General features: G+C 50.0%; 1 protein-coding gene across 7 annotated transcripts in view; it reads right to left on the reverse strand.

Moving 5' to 3' along the window:
* The window catches only part of SETD3 (SET domain containing 3), a 77,794-nt gene that overhangs the window by 35,386 nt on the left and 20,882 nt on the right, over positions 1-21,526 (reverse strand). For all 7 annotated transcript variants that reach the window (XM_018066256.1, XM_018066258.1, XM_018066255.1 and 4 more), the window contains 2 exons: positions 19,402-19,474; positions 18,838-19,094 (listed from right to left, as the gene is read on the reverse strand). In XM_018066256.1, coding sequence (XP_017921745.1) covers positions 18,838-19,094; positions 19,402-19,474 — 330 coding nt within the window. The remainder of the gene's footprint in view (positions 1-18,837; positions 19,095-19,401; positions 19,475-21,526) is intronic.

Raw genomic sequence — 21,526 nt, forward strand, 5'->3', positions numbered from 1 at the left:
CCCCACCTCCTCTCGGCCTCACCCAGGAGCTCTCTCTCTTCCCCGGGAACCGGGCCCCGGGCTCTCGCTGCACACCAGCACTCTGCTCTGAGTGCCTGACGGACACTGGCCAAGCCCTGCCTCTGAGGGGCTTGCACTTCCAGAGGACTCGGGGCACAAATGCACTCCAGAAGCATTTCTACTGCTTGTGGTGAGATGCAAACCAGATGGCTGGGCTGTGAGCACCCGCACGTGTCGATGGAGTGAGCGACCAGCTCCCTAGGGTACAAGGTGAGGTCAGCAAGGCACCAGAGACGGAGAAGGGAGCTCAGATTCAGGCGGGAATCTAAGGCCTCATGTACCAATCTCCAGGGGCGAGTTTAAGTCCTGAAACAGATGGACCAGCAAAGAGGCCTCTGTTTCCTCATCTGTCAAATGGGAGCAGCAGCCAGAAAGAGCAGGGCAGTGCTGAGGGCTCAGCGTGCACCCCGCAAGAGCCGCTGCCTGGCTACCCCGCCCGCCAGCCTGCCTCCCCACCCTTCCCTCTGCCCCTGCCCCGCACACCAGGCCAGCCCGGCCCCTCCCCTCCTCAGCAAACCTGCAACCCGCCCCCTCTCTGAAGCCTCTCCGGACCCCCAGGCCTGCTGCTGCTGCTGCCCTCACCCCTGGGCAGTGCCCCCCCGCAGCCCCACTCTCCTCTCTGGGGACGGGCTTGACCCTCCGCTAGAGGGAGCGCCCTGAGACCAGAGACCATGTCTGCAGCCAAGCACCCGCCAGGGCCCCTCTCACATCAGTGGTGCTGGGTAGTGGGGGAAAGGCCTGGATGCACTGGGACCTCTGCGTGACCGCGTGACGTGTGATGTGTGTGTGGTGTGTGGTGTGTGGTGTGTGTGTGTGTGGGTGGGTGTGGGTGTGTGTGTGTGCGTGTGTTGGCGTGACAGCGTGCAGACACAGCAGCCGTGTCTAGGCAGTCCCCCCAGCTAGCCTACTGGCCTGCTAATGGGGAGCTGCTGTCCTTCTGGTCTGAGAAACCATGGCTACTAACTCCCATTAGACTGATGAGCAGACCACACAAGAGCCAGGACCTCTAAGCCGATGGTAACAGTTGATGTCAACACCATCAAAAAAAAAAAAAAATGGGCTTGTTAATTTTAAAGGACTTCACACCATTTAAGGGAAAAAATGAGACTGACACAAAGATTTTAGAACTCATTGGAGACAGCCTTGAAATCACTGATACATTTAAACTGAAAGCTGCCCATCTGACAGCCCTTCGTTCAGACGAGCTACGTGCACCTGCCACTGCGGTTAAGGCTGAGTGAGCACTTCCATTAAAACCTCCACCTTCGCATGCTTATCATTTCACAGTAAAGATTTGCTCCAGGCTTGACTTTTGCATACAAAAGATTTCTGCTTGAAACATATATTCCAAAGTATAAAACAAACCTGTCTGGACTGAAAACTCAGATATAAGGATTACTTTCAGTGTCTTGGGTTTAAATAAGTTAGAATAAGCTAGAAATTTAGGATCAAAAGTTTCCTTTCTAAACCATAAAGATTAGAAATACAGGAAGGGTGGGGAAATCAGTTTAGGAACAAGGGGAACATAATAAACTTAAAACCATTTTATTCCAGAAACTGCAAGGCCATCCTACACTCTCTCTCTCCCAAACTCTTCTCAGCCAGTTTGTCACCAGATACTGTCAATTAGACCTTTAAATACTTCTCAAATCCCTCAGGCTAACTGGTCTTCTGACCTCCTTGCTGCAAGGTTATCTGTAAGCAAGCAAACAAACCCAGGCAATGTGACCACTCTGCTGCCCGGGGCTCCCTATGACACGAAAGGCACAGTCCCCAAGGCCTGCTCACGGCCTCCGTGGTCTCCCTCCCTCCCAGCTCCTGGCAACAGGCCTTCTGCCTGTTTATGTCCACTCCTGGAGCCTTCTTTTTTGATATCACTGAAACATGCTCAAATCTGGCTTCTGGTGAATTATGTTAACAGGAGGCTATGTTTTAAAACCACATTTTATCCCCTGGTGTCAGCTGAAACAGGGTTGGATGGGACTGTGGAAACTGAGGCGCCTGAGCAGGTGTCATAAAACGCAATTGCGGAGGCTACAGCTATTCCATCCCACACTGGCCTGAGCCACAGAGGCTGCAGGTGTTCCAGGGAGGCGCCCGGACCCGCCTTCGGGGAGCTGGTCCCTACGGCACACCCCTGCACGATCTCCCTCAACTCCGTGGCCGCGGCCTCAGCAGGCCACGCTGCCTCCCATCCTCAGAACATGTCCTGCCGCCCCTGACGCCACCCCATGGCTGACGGCATTTCCCTCCCTCGGCCAGACCACTCTGCCCTTCAAGCCCCAACTCAGGTACCGCCTGACTGCCCCCAGGAGCTCGGACAGCAGTTACAGCCTCAGTTTACCATTTTTGCTCTTCAACGTTTCCTGCTGGGTGTCTTCCTCCTCTCTCTCTTTCAACTCCCACCAGGCAAGGGCCTCAGAGGACTTTTCTATCTCCCCAGAGCACCCAGCACTGACTGAGAGGAGAAGCCAGCATTCAGCAAAACACCACCATTATTAGAAGATATTTTAAATAGGTAGTTATTTGACTTTCAAAAAATTATAATGAATACTATTGTAATTTTTTCCTGATGAGGCTGAATGTAAATAAAAATACAGTATCCATCTATGTTTTCAACGACTAATATTTTTTTCTTTTAAGCTGAAAGAATAAAATTAATTCATGAAAGGACAAAATAACTCAAGTCGTAACACGTGACAAAGCTTAAGGACTAAAGAACACAGGTGGGCCTAAAAGTAACAGCTCTCCAAGAATATAATTCAGGCTCAAACTGTCGATAATCGCAGGGCATTCTGTCACAGCTGTATGCGAGGTGGAGACACCCGGTAATTTTCAGGAGGAAACAGCCGGGAAGAGGGTCAGGAGGGATCCCCGCGGTCTCAGACGGCCACACAGCAGCACGCAGAGGTGGGGCGGCTCACTGGAGCAACATGAGGAGGGGACCCCAGGCCCCGCGCAGTCAGGGAGCCCTGGCTGGAGCGGACGGGACACCGCAGCAGGAGGAGAGCTGGTGGGAAGTGAAGAACGGCCCCCAGCGCCCCTGCAGGGAACTCTGACTCGGAGCCACAGAGCCTGGTTGTGGGCACCAGGTGAGAATGAAAGGACAGAAGCCGACAGTGCAGTGAAGTACATTTCACATCACCTCATCTTTTAGAAAATACAGACTATCTTTTTTAACAGAGGAAAATACAGTTGCCCAAGAGCGTATACATCAGTCATGTGGACAGCGGTGAAAGCAAGCCTGCTAAAAGCAGAGGACCTGATAAATACCCCCCTCACTGCGTGGCTCGTGTCTTGGAAGACAGACCCGGGCACACATGTCCAGGGCCGCTGTGTGCACAGCGAGGCCTTGCTCTTAGATTCAGGCAGCCCTCATCAATGTGGCTCCTCTGAGGGCCCATCAGGCTTAGCACCCTGACACGGACCTCTGCACAAACTGGAAATGGCTGCCTGCAGCTCTGAGGGGACACAGCTTGGAAAGTGGGAGACGGGCTGGACTTTGGCCACTCACCTCCCATGAGGCCCTGGCCACGTGAGAGTCATCTGGAAAACTTGCGGGTGATCGGTTCCTCCACAGAACAAACTCTGCCCAAGCTCTGTGGGTCCCACAGTGTCACTCTGGGCCTGGAGAGCAAGGTCCCTCCAGAGGAGGATACAGATAGCAGACTAATACATCAATCTTACAAAAGCCTGCTGTGAAGGTGGATTTCGTGTGTTAATTTGGCTGAGCCACGTGCCCAAATGTTTAGTCAAGCATGATTCTGACGTTCCTGTGAAGCTGCTCTTTGAGGCACTTACCATCTAAGCTGGTGGACTCTGAGTAAAGCAGACTGGCCGCCCTAGTGTGGGGGGCTGGGGGCGGGGCCCAGCTAGTCAACTGAAGGCCTGAATGGAACAAAAGCCTGACCTCACTCAAGCAAGAGTGAAGTCTGCAGCAGACGGCCTTTGCATTTGAACTGAAACAACAGTTCTTTCCTGTCTTCAGCCTGCTGGCCTATCCTGTGAATTTTGGACTTGCCAGCCTCCATAATCATGAGAGCCAATTCCTTAAAATAAACTCCTCCTATATAAACAGCTATGGTTTTTTCAGTAGTCGTGTGTGGATGTGAGAGTTGGACCATAAAGAAGGCTGAGCGCCAAAGATTTGATGCTTTTGGAGAAGACGCTTGAGAGTCCCTTGGACTGCAAGGAGATCAAACCACTCAATCCTAAAGGAAATCAATCGTGAATATCCATTGGAAGGACTGATGCTGAAGCTCCAAACTTTGACCACCTGATGCTAAGAACCAACTCATTAGAGAAGACGCTGATGCTGGGAAAGACTGAAGGCAGGAGAAGGGGAGGACAGAGGGCAAGATGGTTGGATGGCATCACCGACTCAGTGGACATGAGTCTGAGTAGGCTCCCGGAGTTGGTAAAAGACAGGGAAGCCTGGCATGCTATGGTCCATGGGGTTACAGACTAGGATGCGGCCGAGCGACTGAACGATAAACATACACACAGCCTATTGGTTCTGTTTCTCTGAAGAGTCCTACCTAACACACTAACACAGTAGATAAGGAAGACCTACTTGAGAGAAAGGAAAGCCACACTCGAACTGCAAATGTTGCAGCTGAAACCAGAAGGCTGAGAAGGAAGCAGTCACTCAAAGACCAGGGCGGAGCCCCCGCAGAGAAGCAGATGGCAAAGCCCTTTCGGCTACTGGCCAGAGAGGCTGGGCAACACCGGGGAACTGATCACAGCCAGAGGGGGCAGACAGCAGTGATGGGGAGGAGGGGGCCCAAGAATGCACCTGAAGTGGGCGGGAGCGGCCACCTCGGCAGCCCCGCCCTTTGGGCTTTCCCAAGTATAATGGTACCAGCGGCATGACACAATTCAGGTTATGAAAAGATCTCACTGGTTCTACTCAGACCTAGACACGAGAGGTCAAAAGTGCAGAAACCCCCTGGAAGGGAGGACGGTGTCTGTCATCACTAGAAGGAAAATGAATTCCTAAGAAAGAAGAAATGACAGCAATAAAGCCCCCAGCCATTTTAACAAGTCCAAACTGTTCCACATTGAAAATAAAAACAAACAAGAAAATAACCGACTTGAACACTGAAAGAACCTGGAAATGTGACCACAAAGTCATTGCTGGTGATCTCTTACAAACCACGGACAATTTTAGAAAGCGGTCTAAACACAAGAAACAAGCAAAGCTCCCTATAAAAAAGAAGAGAAGTAAGCCAGGGAACACAGAAGTCTGCTCCTGATACCTTGCAGGTTCCTGCTGCTGCTGCTGCTAAGTCGCTTCAGTCGTGTCCGACTCTGTGCAACCCCACAGACGGCAGCCCACCAGGCTCCGCCATCCCTGGGATTCTCCAGGAAAGAACACTGGAGTGGGCTGCCATTTCCTTCTCCAATGCATGAAGGTGAAAAGTGAAAGTGAAGTCGCTCAGTCATGTCCGACCCTCAGCGAACCCATGGACTGCAGCCTACCAGGCTCCTCTGTCCATGGGATTTTCCAGGCCAGAGTACTGGAGTGGGGTGCCATTGCCTTCTCCGTGCAGGTTCCTGAGGAGCCAAGAAATAGATGACCGAGCAACAGGTGGCCCGAGTTCTGGGACTCTTGAGTTGGGCGGGGAGGGCAGTAGCATGTGGAGAGCAGGGCCTCTGGGGTCTGAGCCGAGCCGAGAACCAGCCTGGCTCCTGTCCTTCAGGAGTAAAGCAGAACTGCGCCTCTCACTGGCTGTGACAGAGGAAACAAACAAAGGCAGTGTCTGACCAGCTCTGCTCAATGCCGTTGCCTGTGGTTTCGGCTACTGGCTGGTGGCTTTACTCAATCAATAAACAACTGAGCCCCGGTGATGTGTTAGGTGCCTTTCAGGTAAAGATGAAACAGCACGTGCCTGCAGTGTGCTGACATTGTTGTTGGGCAGACAGACAGATGAATGGAGAAATACACACGACACTGTCAGGTTCTGACACGCGCTGGGAGGAAAAGTCGGCAAAGGTGAGGGCAGAGGGCAGTGGGGGTCCGTCTCTGACGTCACCTTCTCCAACCACCACTGCTCCCTGTTTAAAGCGACAAAAAACAAAAAGTCCTCCTCAACCTCTCAGCTGAATGGACTCTTCCTGCTCTGAACTTCCATGTTTATTTTTTCAATCTATGCCCCTAAAGATCATTTTAAGACCTTTTTTTAAACATTTTTTTTTTTAATTTTTATTTATTTATTTGGCTGCTCTGGGTCTTAGTTGTAGCATGTGGGATCTAGCTCCCTGAGCAGGGATCGAACCTGGGCCCCCTGCACTGGGAGCTCAGAGTCTTAGCCACTGGACCACCAGGGAATTCCCAAGACCTTTTTTTGATGTGGCCCATTTTTAAAGTCTTTATTGAATTTTGTTACAATATTGCATCCATGTGCTTTCTGTTTGTGTTTTTTGGTGTTTTGGCCACTAGCTGTGTGGGATCTGAGCTCCCTGACCAGAGATCCACCCTGCAGCCCCTGCAGTGGAAGGGGAAGCCTCAACCACCAGCCCACTAGGGAGGCCCAAATATCACTCTCTCCTGGACTGATTACAGAGGGCCAGCAAGCAAGCTCCTGACTAACTCTGTAAGCCACTGGCTCCAAGCAGGTGCACCTTTCAGAGAGGTGTTTGAAGGCCTCCGCCGGAGGGCAGCGGGGGAAGATGGGGAGAGGAGGAGTCTTGGCAGAAGGCGAAATCTTTCACTCTAAAAGTCAGGAAACGGCTCTGAACGATGGTTCTAGGGAGGCAGATTTTGCCTCTGTACAAGGACTGGTCTTCTAAGTGGTCCTCATGCTGCAAAGGGCTACCTTGTAGGCTTGAACCCCGAGTGGCCCAACAAAGATCATAGGGTGGCCTTGGGGCGGGCAGGGACCAGCAGAGTGTGCCTGTGGGCTGGCTCCTGGGTGCTGGGCCTGCAGGGTGCCTTCTTCTCTGTTCTATACGGCTTGGCCAGCAGATGCCCATATTTCCTTTCTACAGATACGGGACACAGACTCCAACCTAACCTGCGCAGATGCACCCAGCAGGTGACACGCTCAGACTGCAAGGGACTGTTCCTTCCTGTACAGGACACTGACTTCTCTGAAAACTGGCAAGCTGGGTGCAGAAGGCATAGCTCATGTAGAAGCTGCTATTAACAAGACTATTTGAAAATTATTACATCACATGGGCCAATCTTCTGGATAATAACTGTAGCAGCAGAAACATGCTGCTGAAGAGTTTCCGTGATGGTAAAAGATGTGGTCCACCTGGTCTAACCCACCAGGGCTAGAACGACACACCGAATACTCACACAGACCATCTGCCAGCATCAGTCCTAGGCAGAGTCAGTGTGCAGAGCAAAAGCAAGAAGCACGCAACCCCAACGGCACCAACAGCAAAGCCCCACCCACACCCCAGCTCTCAGATCCAGGGAGGTCAGGCAGCCTGGACTCTGGGTGTGTCTAACCCATGGCAGGCACCTCATGGAATAAGGGCAACAGAACACGGACCCCTCTGACCACTCTCTGAAGGTCACTATCCTGTTTTCTCAGAGTGATTGTCCTCGCCACCCCACTCCATGCAGGTCTGTAAGTTCACTCAAGCTCACTCTTCCACTGGGTATTAAAGCACAGCGGAGGTGGACAGTCCCAGCTGTGCTCACACATTCAGCTGCTGAGAGGCCCCAGGCTCAACTCGGGTAATAATGACATATTAATAACACAAAAACTGGTGTTACCACGGTTCCTCTGTTGTCTCCTTCCTTCTCCTAACTCCACTCTAAATGTTCCTCTCCCTGAGAGAAGGTGAGGATGATACACAGAGCGGCCATGGGATGCGGGCAGCCTGAGCCTTAATTTCCTGGGTCATGTGCAGTTACAAAAGCGGAGCGGTTCTGCGGGGAAGGAAAGGAATGGGGGCATCAACATCAACCAGCACGAGTGGCTGCAGATGTTCTGCCAGCATGGAAGACTGCTCCTGTAAGGGGGCTTGTCAGAGGTCTCAAAACTAGAAGCAGGGTCCTGCTTTATCAACACACTCAAGACAAAAAATACAACTCCAAAATCCTATCCCAGAGGATAGGGAATGTAATCATCAGATACAGATCTCAGGGGGCTTAAGAAGCAGGTTTCAAGAAAGATTTTTTTGGCGCTTTTGTTTTTAAACTCTTATTTTCCAGAAAGTTCTACTGATCAGACTTGTGGGAAAGACCCGGGACCAGTAAAGCGTGGGCCAGAGGAGGAGACAGAAATTGTAAAGAGACCAGATCTGCGGAGGCGAGAGAAGTTGGGAAAAACAGCTTCCAGGGTCAGGCGGATCTGGGTTTCAAACCTGCTCAGCCCATCTCACCTGCAAAAGGGGGTGGTACCCAGCTCTGGGGTAATGAAGCAAACTACCAACGACCTGGGGCTGGGCCTGGGGGTTTCTGCTGAATCTAATTTGATTCTGTCTCAGATTCTTACGGGAAGGCAGTAGTTCCCGGAATAAAAGGTAAGAAAGCTCTCCCAGTGCTAGACACACAGCCAGCTTTGCCAAGCATGATTACCCTTGTGATGGCTCTGCTGGACTTCCATTCCTAACTCTGATCAGCAAAGCTGGAAGCTCTTCTCAAGGGGCCCAGGTGACGAGTACGGGGAGGAAGGCTGCGGTTCACGGAAGGATGGCCAGAGGGAAGCGCCAGCAGGCCAGGCGAGGGCTAGAGACAGCCACACAGCAGCCCGGAGACCCCAGAGCCTTACCTGGAAAACTCCTACAGGAGAACCTGGAGTGTGGGGCTGCCCAGCGTCTCCCCTTGTACAGACACCACAAACCAGTACCCTCCCTTCACTGCCAGGACAGAATACATGCCACCAACTGCACACAGGCAAGGCTTCTCCCACTCAGAACCAAGAACACAGAGAAAAGGCATTGCACTTCCTGAGGCTGCAGAAACAAAAACTGGAAGAAACAACACGATTCCCAGAAGGTGAAGTCTGTATCTCTCTGAGTTGTTATAATTTTATACAAAACAAGTAAACAACTAAAAACACAGATTAGGATTTTTTAAATATCTGCAGCCTGAGTTTATAAAAATGATGAAAATTAGACACGTTTAGGACAAACAATCTACAAAGTCAGAAACCTTAAATGAGGGCATGGTAAGGACAACACTCATTCATTTAATACAGATTAACACTGCTCAAGGCCAGCTATCAGGAGCAAGCAAGGACAGGGGCCACAGCATCTCAGCGAGATAGCCAGAGGCTCTGACAAGATCACAGAGGCCCTGGAAACCCTCCAGAGGACACACAAGCCTGGAGTGATTCTCCTAAGTTCCAGTGTTTCCACAATTTTTCTAACATTAAAAGCCAAGCTGGTAAGGATAAGGGGGGAAAAAAGGAGAATGAGAGAGAAGACCACCACTAGTCCCAGCGAGGGGAGAGCTGGCTGCCTGCGGCTTCCTCTGCAAGTGACCCTCTCCCTCCACTGCAAACAGTGGGGCTGAGGCAGGAAAGGGTTCCTCCGGGAATGGAAGGAACTCCAGCAGGCACCTGTGCAGGTCCAAGGGACAGCCCAGCTTTCTGCGAAATGAGAGCCTCAAAGGGAGATGAAATAAGACTGCTCTGCCCTTAAACTCGGAGAAGGCACTGGCACCCCACTCCAGTACTCTTGCTTGGAAAATCCCATGGATGCAGAAGCCTGGTAGGCTGCAGTCCATGGGGTCGCTAAGAGTCGGACACGACTGAGCAACTTCACTTTCACTCTTCACTTTCATGCATTGGAGAAGGAAATGGCAACCTGCTCCAGTGTTCTTGCCTTGAGAATCCCAGGGATGGGGGAGCCTGGTGGGCTGCTGTCTATGGGGTCGCACAGAGTCAAACACAACTGAAGCAACTTAGCAGCAGCCCTTAAACTGGACCACTTCTTTGTCCCCAAAGTGAAGACCAGGAAGGGCCACGGAGGCACACCGTGTCCCACCGGCCCCGGTTCGGGAGGGGTGGGGTCCAGCCGCACCCCACCTGCCACTGCTCGTTTGCAAAGGGGACCTGCCGCTCTCTGGCAGGGTGACTGTCAGGACCAAAGCCCTAAGGAGGGGCCCAGGGAGGGTCACCCTAGCAGGTGGCTCTGTCCCCACGAAGCATCTTCAGTAGTGACCTCAGGTCCCTGCAGCGTGCTCAGGAGCCACTCCCACCCCCGGAATGGCCAGGGCCCTGGGGCACCAGGCACAGAGCACCACTCCCAGTTCGGGAAGAGGCCCCGCTGCCTCTGGGTGCAGCTTGAGACTGGAGGGCGTCATGTTCTCCCCTACATCCTGCGTCTCCACCGAGGCCATGACCATAGAAACCGGGTTCACCTCGATACCCCGAGCCCCTGAAGCACCTCCTCTCACCCCTGCCGTCGCCCCTGCCTCACCTCTGTGGCGCTCCACACCCCCGCCCTCCGTCAGAAGTCACGACGCTGTCAGGAAGTAGGCTGAGAACCAGAGCCCCGCATAAAGAAGGCACGGGCTTCGAGGAGGAAACCCAAATAGACCCCAGGGCAGGAGTGGGGTGTCCAGGAGGCGGTGACCACGGCCAAGTTTTCAACTTTGTATTATGTTTGCAACTTTTTTGTAAGCCAAGAAAATCATTTCAAAATAAAAAGTTCCAGAAAAGTCTTTGTACTCCCAGGGACATTCATCCCTGTTCCTCAGGTGTGGTGCCTCACACTGGAGATCTCAATAAACAGCAGATGAATGACTCAACAACCAGGAGGATACAATGGGTGAGAACAGAAAGAAAGGGACATGAACCCAAGGGCAGGAGGAGAGGGCGGGCGGGTTTGCCCGGGAGGGAGGACCCGGACACAGGCTTCCAGGTGGAGAGGAGAGGCCGACACAGGGGGAAGCTGGCTACAGAGACCCCCCCCAAGTGCTACTGACCCGCAGCCTCAGGGACAACACGGAATAAACCCACGCATAAACCAGGGGGTGCCTGCCACCACCTCAGCCACCAGCAGAGGTCAGGTTCTGTGAAATGTACGTATGTCCTCCCCTGTGGTACTGCTCGGGCACACACATTCACACGTGTGTGCCAAACAGCACTTGACACTCACGCACATCACCCGCAGGAGTCAAGATGTTGGACCTTTCAAGTCTGTGGAGGCCCAGGGGCTTGACTCAAGGCCGCTGCTCAGTCCTGAAGGCCTCGGCACAATCAGATTTCTCTACGCAGACGCAAGCCTCACAGACACAGGGGCAAACCTGCCTCCGGTAACGCACATCTGCGCATCCACGCATCCCACATGGCTCTGCCAGGGCGAGGACAGCAGCGAGGGGCAGGGCTGCGCCCGGGGCTCAGCCGCGTTCCCCGGGCTGCAGAGACTGCAGGGCCACCGGCCACGGGCTCTGGGGCAGCCTCTCTTCCACAGGCGGGGAGGCTGGCTGCCTGGGTCCCTCGCCACCAAGGGCCTGCGGCAGGGAAGCTGCCTGTCAGGACGACGACCACCATCACACAGCCTCCCCGTATCCCGCAACATGAGGCCGGTAAGGAGGAAGCCCACTGCCACGGACACACACTGTGAAACATTAAAATTCACAGCACTCGGCACACAAGTGAGCTTCCCCTCAATACCCCTCCCCTTGCCTCTCTCAGATTCAACCAGTGCAAAGGAGGAAACCCAAGGAAGGTGGACAAATCACGCATGTGATGAGATCAACTGGAAACAGTACTGTTATAGATACACCTCTATGCTGTGAAATCCCGAACACATGAACTTACTTAAAACAGCATCCTGTTCCAAGTCAACAGCATGGGAAAAGGTGCACGTTCCAAACGCACTCTCAACCTTGGGACAGGCTGGCGGGCCACACCCAGGGCCTGGCCCACCATGCAAGATCTAGTCATTTCTTTTTCACTGACATGGGCAAAACACCTTTGGACTATTATTCATCTATGTTGAGTCAAGATAAGATTTTCTTCCCTTTCTCACGATCATTCTGCTTCAAAATTGGGTTTAAGCTAAATCCTGTGTTTTATTCCCACTGATTTCTGTCACAAAACTACTCATATATGTCCATGCAAAAGTCCCAACTTGGAGCCAAACTTTGGAATGCCCTCGCCCGTCAGGTTATTTTTACTGGTTAAAGCTTTGCAGCAGTTTCAAAGGCCAAGTTCTGCCTCCACCACTGATCCTCTCTTCTTCCCTGGCCCCTCCTTCACAGACAGACAGAAATCCTACCACCACGCAGGTTCTCAATCCCCACGAGCCTTTTCCAGCACTTGGCTGAGCCACAATTTCTAACTTTAGCTTCCTGAGTTTGGGTGTGGACATATCTCAACCATGAAGCTGCAGTATAATGTTTCACCAGCAGGTGTTAGATCTTAACACAGGTATGCAAGAGAAAGTCCCTGAGTTTGAGGCCTTGGTTACATACTATCACCTTTGAGCCCCTAAAAGACACCTTGTATACTGCACATCTCAAGAAGAATACAATGTAGGTATAATGTAAAAACCCTGAAAAACTGTAAAGCCCAAGCCCTACTGCACAGATGAGGCCCAACAGAGGCCTGGAAAGGCTTTTGAACCAACTCTGGGAAGCAAACTAAAGACAGAAAGTAACCTGAACTTGCAAACAGCCACAATGAAAAACCCTTGACCAAAGAGAGACGCTGGGAGGCAAGAACATAGGAAATTATCTCCCTAGGTCTGAGGCAATAACAAGCAGGGAGAGAGAGACATAAAAATAAAGAATGCAGAGCAGCAGAGAACTGTAGCAGAGGAATTTGTGCTTGTTAGACATTACGCTAGTGCTAGCTTTCTTTCAGAGCAAACAAGCTGAAAGCTGAAGCGAGAGGTCTACAGACACCTCTCCGGACTCCTCTCCAGGGAGCTCGGATCGCCACCAGACACGCTGACCCGGCGTGCCTGCGTCACACCGCTGGCGCCCCGGGAGGCCGCGGCCGGCACACCCTCCAGCCAGAGGTCAGCTCAGAAGACAAAAAACGGGCTTTAGTTCAGATGCAGAGCTTAGGACAGGTCCTAGAAAATGACTTTAAATGGCAAGTCATAACAGAAAACTGTTTTGGAATTTCAGTCCCCAATGGTAGGCCAGGGTGTGTCATTACAGCACACGGGCGTGTTTCTCCAGGAACAGAGTGCCCGAGACCCTGAAAGGGGTTTCCAGGGCAGGTCACTACACTGAAAATGTTAACTGCAGGCTGCTGTAATCCTGCCCTTACCCCTGGGGGATAATTCATCGCTGAAGTAATCTGTGTGCGAATAACCCAATATCCAAGCCTGGAAAAGCATACGGTGAGAACACACGAGTAACAGCAGCACCGAGGTAACAGTCCTGTTCACTCTTAATGATTACTGAAGACTTCTATAAGCAGCGAGAACATCCTGAAACTAGACAAACAGCGAGACTCCAAAGATGATTTTTAAAAAGATAACTGTTGCTTACACCTGTTTTTGTCATGAATTTTTATGCAAAAACCCTCTTCTCCACAGCCCAGACCCTCTGGTTGTTTTAGCAATACATCTCATTCTGGGCTGCCTGGAGGTTTCATTGCAATGGACACAGAAATTAAATAACTGATTAACTAATTTTCTGTGAGACTCAGAAAACAAACTTATGGTTGCCAGAGGGAAGGGACAGTTATGGCATACGGGACAGACGTGTGCCCACTGCTACGTAAATGGATAACCAACAAGGCCCTACTGCACAGCACGCTGTGCTCTGCTCAGGGTTGTGTGGCAGCCCGGGTGGGAGGGGGGTTTGGGGATAATGGATAAATGCACATGTATGGCTGAGTCCCTCTGCCATTCACCTGAAACTACCAAAACACTGCTATTCGGCTGTACCCCAATACAAAATAAAAAGTGTAAAGTGTGGGGAAAAAAAGAAATTTGCTATGAAAGTTCATTCTGATGTATTTCAATCTGTGATCATCTCTTCTGCTGCCTATTTTTACTAATTTCAAGTGACTGTCACATTTGCTTTTCCTGAAAAAGAACCACCCTTAGACTGACCACACCGAGGGACTCAGGGTGTTCACTCCACGTAAAGCCGAGCTCCTCCTGCTGGATCCTGGGGGTGCGCAGTGGCGTGCAGAGTCATGGGAGAACAGTGCTGGTTCCTACAATGCTAATCTACCTTGACAGAAAGTCACCTCACACGATTTTCAAACTTCAGCAAACAACTGCGTGAATTTTTAATATTTAAGGGGCTTCCCTGGTAACTCAGATAGTAAAGAATCTGCCTGCAATGTGGGAGGCCCAAGTTCAATTCCTGGGTCAGGACGATCCCCTGAAGAAGGTAATGACTACCCACTTCAGTACTCTTGCCTGGACAGAAGAGCCTGGCAGGCTACAGTTCGTGGGGTCACAAAGAGTCAGACACGACTGAGTGACTAACATTTAATATTTTAAAACATGAGATTTTAAAAAAACCAACAATAACAACAAAAGCATGAGGTATGGAAGCAATTTCAAGTTTGTAAACAGTCACTTGGGAGGACTTCCCTGGTAGTCCAGTGGTTAAGAACCTGCCTTGCCAATTCAGGGGCCATGGGTCTGAGCTCTGCTCTGGGAAGATCCCTCACGCCACAGGGCAACGAAACCCATGTGCCCCAGTACCCATGCTTCCCAACAAGAGGAGCCACCACAATGAGAAGCCTACACACTGTAACCAGAGAGAAGCCCACACACCGTAACCAGAGAGAAGCCCTTGCTCACCGCAACTAGAGGAAGTCTACACACAGTAACAAACACCCAGCACAGCCATAAATTAACTAATTAATTTTTTTTTTAAGTCACTTGGCTCTAGGCCTAATTCCTGTAAGGACGCGCTTTATTATCCACACCCAGTAGGGATTTTAATGGCAAAGTAAACACTAACATGAGGTACTATAAGACGAAGGAGGTGCAACTTAAACAATAAAACACAAAACAGGAATGGATGAGTGCTTCCGTGACAGGTACTGCCGGATGGAGTGCCTCACACAGGTTAACTCTCTTTGCCCACTCAGCCACTGGGAGACAGATGCTGTATTAGCCCATTTTACAGAAAATCAATCAGAAGCTCTGAGACTTGCCCAGAATAAAGCTTTGGGGATTGGAGCCCTGGCAGGCCAGCTCCAGAGGCCACCCTCTCCATTACCCGGCAGGGGTGGCGTCAACCGCCATCTCCGTCGTGTTTCACACCCATAGGCACCGTGGCCCTGGACTCTGCTGAGGGCTTTGTCGAACAACCCAACCTGTGCTGACAACAGTTACACTGCAAAGTGCTCTTCTACTTTCCCAGATTAGGGGGCAAACACAGAGGGGCAGGCTAAAGCAACTAATGCCGAACCACGTTTAATTTAGCTAATGAATATATTTATTAGGGTTTCTCTGCTCTTCCCCAGTAGCATATTGTATACCTACCAACCGTGGGCGGGGGCAGGGTGGGGGGGGCGGGTTGCTCATCTCCCACTGTCATATCTTTTTCCCTTTTCATACTGTTCAGATGTGAGAGCTGGACCACAAAGAAGGCAGAGCACCAAAGAGTTGATGCTTTCGAACTGTGGTGCTGGAGAAGACTCTTGAGAATCCACTGGACAGCAAAAAGATCAAACCAGTCAATCCTAAAGGAAATCAACCCTGAATATTCACTGGAAGGACTGAAGCTGAAGCTCCTATACTTTGGCTACCTGATAAAAGCCAACTCACTGGAAAAGACCCTGATGCTGGGAAAGATCAAAGGCAAAAGGAGAAGGGGGTGACAGAGGATGAGACTGTTGGATGGCATCACCGAGTCAATGGACATAAGTTTGAGCCAACTCTGAGAGACAGAGAAGGACAGGAAAGCCTGGTGTGCTGCAGTCCATGGGATTACAAGGAGTTGGACGCGACTGAGCAACTAAACAACAGAAGTCTGGACTTCAATTCAGGTCTGTCACCACAGAGCTTGAGTTTTTTCTGTGCAGCCTCTCTCGCGGGCAGATCATCTCACTGCTGCTTCGACCCTTCCTGAGACCACCCTAGTGAGGGCAGCCCCGTTTGGGGCACGAGGTCCTTCCCGTCCGTCGGTCCACTGCCCTCTTGCTGACTGAACTCTCACAGCTCATGCGGAGCAGTGATGGCAGTCCACCAGAGTTCACTTTCAAAATGCGATTACAAGGGTCTCATCTTGACTCCCTAACAACTCAAACATCTCCAAACCTAGTTATAGACTTGTAAATGTTTAAAAAGAAGTGATGTTTGTTAAATGACAGCAACAGAAAAGCACTTCAAACATACTCCTCCAGCCACAGCCAGCAGCTAACGCCGGGGGGCTGGGGGGCAGGGCTGGCAGTGGCCTAGGAAGACTTTCTGGCCTACCAGCCACCCACGCCAGTCAGGCCCTTCCAATCACTAGGGATTCTGGAATCACACTGGTGTCTGAGGTGCTGTGCTCACTGCAGAAACACAAAGCAGGGTTCTCCGCCTCCGCACTACTGACACCTGCACGGGACGACTCCTCGTTCGGGGCTGCCCTGTACATCGCAGGCCCCCCACCCCCACACTCCACCCCGCCAAACCTAACAACCAAAATCATCACCACACACTCTCTCAAGGACAAATGCCCTTTGACCGCCCAGCTGAGAAGCACTGGTGTAGAACAGAGGAACCTGTTATATGGGCACAAATACCCTTTGCTCTCTCTTCAGTTTGATACTTTTGACAGCCAAGAAAAACACGGTTTTATCTCACCCTAAATATTTTTAAACTTTATAATTCTGTAATGTTTTTTCTTTTTACCTTTTGACCCCCTTCATCCTTTTCAAAATCATGACCGTTATTTTTCAAATACTCAAGACTGACTTAATTATGCAAAAAAGCCAACATTTGTCTGATGATTATAATTTCCCATTTGATATATCCTGGTTCATGATTATTAGCTAAATTTTTCAATAAAAAGGAATAGTAAATAAAGGAAATCCCATGGACAGAGGAGCCTGGCGGGCTACAGTCCTGGGGGTCGCAAAAGAGTCAGACACAACTTGGCGACTAAACAACAATGAAAATAAGGAATAGTGATAAATAGATCCATTAATGCTTTAAGATTGTGGGTTTTCTTTTTAAGGATATTTGAATTCATTATAATTTATACAAACTGTTCTTGTTAGTTATGTGAGAATTTTATTATTCTTAGAAAAACCTCTGAATTAAAGTTTATTTCTAGAATGTTCTCTACTTCCTAAGATATTCACAATAAATACAACTTACTACCTAGACTGCGGTATAATTCAGTCACCTCAGCATCACCTAAGGGGGTTTATTTCAGAGGGTTGTTAAGAGAGTATTTTAGTGACTCAGTCTTTAAAAATCTCATTGCCTAAGCAAAACTGCACTACTTCATTAAGACTGAAATCAACAGACCGGTGAGCGCAATGAGAACCCAGGGATCATTCTGCCAAGCCAGCTGTCAGGAGACCCGGCATAGTTCCAGAATTCCTGACCTGACCGCGGAGGCGCTACCTTCCCTCTCAGGGCAAGCCGCTGGCACTCGCCATCTAACCGCCCCGACATGAGAAACACATTCATGGAAAGAGCTAGTTTCCAGGTTGCTGCCTAATGATAAGACATGACAGAGGCTTAGACCTGCCAGGGTCAGCTTCACATTTAATCACTAAGACACACGAATAAGAACTAGGAACAAAAGCACAACTCTTTCAGGTCACGAAGAACCACATCAAACTTCAGACTGCAGGATGGTAGGTGCAAAGTAACTGAATAACCAAAATTTTGATTTGGCTCCATCAGTATTTTTTCAAGTCAAGCACACTTGAAGTAAACAATGTATAGATACTGTATGATAATTCTTAACAACTTCCTGAAGTTTAAAGTTTAGAAAAGCAGAGATTTCTACTTGAAGGTAAGAGTCATACAGTTGTTTAATATATCTGAAGTATCTGACCCACTGAAGGAAGTAACTTTTGAGTGCAATATTCCTGTGCAGTAAGCATGCTGAATAGACAAACATTTGTTTCTTGTCGCAATGAAATGAGATCACACTTTCTTGCAGATGAAACACAGCAGAGACAGACCAGCTATAGGAACAACCATATCAAGCGTAATTCAGGTTATCAAATTGCCCAAAGGAAAGAACAGGGAGCAGCTCATCTTTCACTGGCCACTCATGAGGCACAGAAGCCGAGGAGCTGATTTGTGGGCAAATGAGAAACAGGGCGCATCGGGAAGCAGAGCCCCGCCCCTTCTCAGCTCCAAGGGAGCCGGGACGCTGGTCCCCCATCTGAGTGCTGATCAACGTGAACGGAAAGCAGACGCTGGGATGCTGGCTGAACCACTGCAACACAGTAAGGAGCAGAGAGGCGAAAGCAAACGCTCGACACCGCACAGAGACTTCTGCATGACACTTCCACTCAGAACTACTTCCAATTAATACAACACAGCGCACACTTGGAAAAACATAAAGAAATCAACTGTCAGTACTTTACTACTAATGTATATATGAAGAATCCATAAAGGGACTTTCATTTTCTTGGAAGATTTAGACTTGGGGCATCTTCTTGTATCAGACAGACTTGAGCAACTTCTAACATTCCAAGGTTATCTTCTGTCTCCAGAACAACGTCATGACTTTCATGAGATGGGAGTAACCGCTGCTTGTTTTCACAGTGGGCACCGAGGCAATCAGATGTATTCCAACCACATTTCCGTGACATGCGGTAAAAACAGAAACATGCCCTCCATGCCTCTTCCCTAAGAAAGCAAAACTCTCCAGGGCAGCACTCAAGCACTCAGTTCCCCTCCTCCCCCGCGCTGCCAGCACCTGCTCACCTGGATGACCTTGTAGAAGTAGGCGTACTGCCGCGCCGTGTTCTTGTACTGGCTAAAGACGTCGTGTATGGCCTGTGTGGACTGCAGGTAGCGAACCTCATCCTCCTCGAAGTAGAGGGGGGTGTCGTACTCGCTGGGGAGGGTCTGAATGTAGGGCTGCCAGAACGAGTTAGGGTCGGCCCGCTCACACAGCAGATGGAAGGCCAGTGTGATGTTTCCCATGGCTTGAAGAATCCGGTCTTGAGAATACAAGGGCCCTGAATTAACCCAGAAGTTAACAGGATTAGTGCCGCAAACTGCTTTACAAAGTGTTCATTTCAAAAGATACATTTAAGTTACAGAAGCAACCCAAGAGCCTCATAACATTTAGAGTTTAAGTGCCCCATTCTTTTGCCATTCTTCAACTAAGTCAGATTACGAGTGTGGAAAACACTTCATGGGGACTGTGGGAAATATCTCACTAGTTGAGAAAACAACCAAAGATGGTCCTTAGCCCTACAAAATGAAATTTTATTTATTTTTATCATTTTTGCTCTCCTTTCAACGAACAGAAATTATTCTCACCCAACACTGAATTTTTAGCAGATTCAACAGTCATTAGTAATTTTCGTGGAACCCATAAAAATAATTCTTCTGCCTAGGAGGAAAAAATAAGAAGACTAGAATTACCAAAACATGTTACAATTGTCAATCCAACCACATCCATGGTCAGAAATCCAGTCACAAGGAAACACAACTTAAAAGTTGCCAACTGGCATTTCATTTCTAATTATCAAACATACTTCTAAATAAAAATATTTGTATTATAGTTTAATGAGCATAGGCATGATCTTGAATCCCGTATCCAAAGAAATGGAGAAGAAAACGGCAACCCACTCCAATATTCTTGCCTGGAGAATCCCATGGACAGAGGAGCCTGGAGGGCTACAATCCACGGGGTCACAAAGGGTCAGACACGACTGAGCGACTAAACAACAACACCCAAAGAAAAACTAAAGATACTGAGAAGAAAATGAAAACAGCGGCTTTCAGCTTGACTGAGAAGCAAACAGAACAATGTGGGCTAGAGCACAGGGTGCTTATTTACTCTTCTGTTTAACAGATTCATCTGTTTCTGGCTGTGCTGGGTCTTCGTTACCGTGTGGCTTCTCCCTAGCTGTGGTGCGCGGCTTCCCACCACTGCGGAGTGCGGGCCCTGGGGCGGCAGGTCTCAGGAGCTGCCGCACAGCTGGACTCAGGAGTGGCAATGTGCAGCCTCTAGAGAGCTGGCTCAGTGGCTGTGGCACGTGGGCTTAGCTGCTTTGCGGCATGTGGGATCTTCCTGGACCAGGGGTTGAACCAGTGTCCCTTACATTGAAAGGAGGATTCTTAACCACCCTGTTTATTCACTCTGCTATACTTACGTTAATTCTAAAAACAAAACAAAATCCTACCTCCCACAAAAAGCCTAACCTGCCAGTGTGAATCACTACTGAGTTTTTGAGGCCAGAGTAACCTTCCCCTACATGCTTGCCCTCAAAGCACAGTTAGCACAGTTACCAGTGAGAGCACATGCCCATAAGACGTGTTTTGGGTACTGATTTTCCCCAACAGCATTACCTCACTGTCTTGGCAACATGAAGGCCGGGTTCAGGCAGTCCTGCGTGCGTGTCTATACTGCCTAAAGCGGGTTCAGGCAGTCCTGCGTGCGTGTCTATGCTGCCTAAAGCGGGTTCAGGCAGTCCTGCGTGCGTGTCTATGCTGCCTAAAGCGGGTTCAGGCAGTCCTGCGTGCATGTCTATACTGCCTAAAGCGGGTTCAGGCAGTCCTGCGTGCGTGTCTATGCTGCCTAAAGCATGGACACTGTCGTGGTGCCTGACAGAGGTGATGGCGCCACAGGAGCATGCCTATGTCCAAGCTCATCAAGATGGGTTCATCAAAGATGAGCAGTTTAATGTATCAATTATGCTTCAGTAAAGCTTAAAAAATAAAACTCATGCACACCATGAAGACACCAGCACCGAGACATTGCAGGCAGCATCCATACCCCCAGGGCTGCTCTCCTGAGACATCTGTCTGCTCGGGCCTCTCACCAGCATCTCCCGTTTCCTTTCACGTGTGTCTGGTCCCTTACTATACATTATAAGCAGCATGAAGGGAAAAAGCCTGGTGTTTGGGGAAGCATGGTATGATGATAAACAAGGGACTATTCACATACTAGCTATTCAACAGGTATCTAATAAAACAGCGTATGGCTTATCAATGTATCATTGAAAAGTAAACTACAACTTGACCAAAAACGTTGTTGGGAGTTTGAGGGGACCCAAATAAATAACATCCATTTCCTCCACCTAAATTCTGAACAGACTGAGAGAGACAAAAGAATACAACAGATGGTCACACAAAATGTCACCTACGGAATCCCAGAATTAGTCCGACTCCCCCACCTAGTTACAGGCAGGACTGGAGCCCCACAGGCCTCCCCTGTAAACTCCCAGGGTGGGAGGTGGACAAACATGGCAACCAGCTCCATGGAGAAAAAGGCCAGTTCCTTTTTCCAGAACCGTCAAGACTGCTGTGCCTCCTCTCTAGGAGAGGCAGGAGTGAGCGCCAGAGGGGGGCCTGGAGCTGGTCAGGGAGGTCACTGCTCCCTTAGCTGCTGGGAGGCTGCTGTCAGGCAGGCCGCTGTCAGGGAGGCCACTGCTCCCTT

The sequence above is a fragment of the Capra hircus genome, chromosome 21 (genome assembly GCF_001704415.2).
Source record: "Capra hircus breed San Clemente chromosome 21, ASM170441v1, whole genome shotgun sequence".
Classification (NCBI taxonomy): Eukaryota; Metazoa; Chordata; class Mammalia; order Artiodactyla; family Bovidae; genus Capra; species Capra hircus.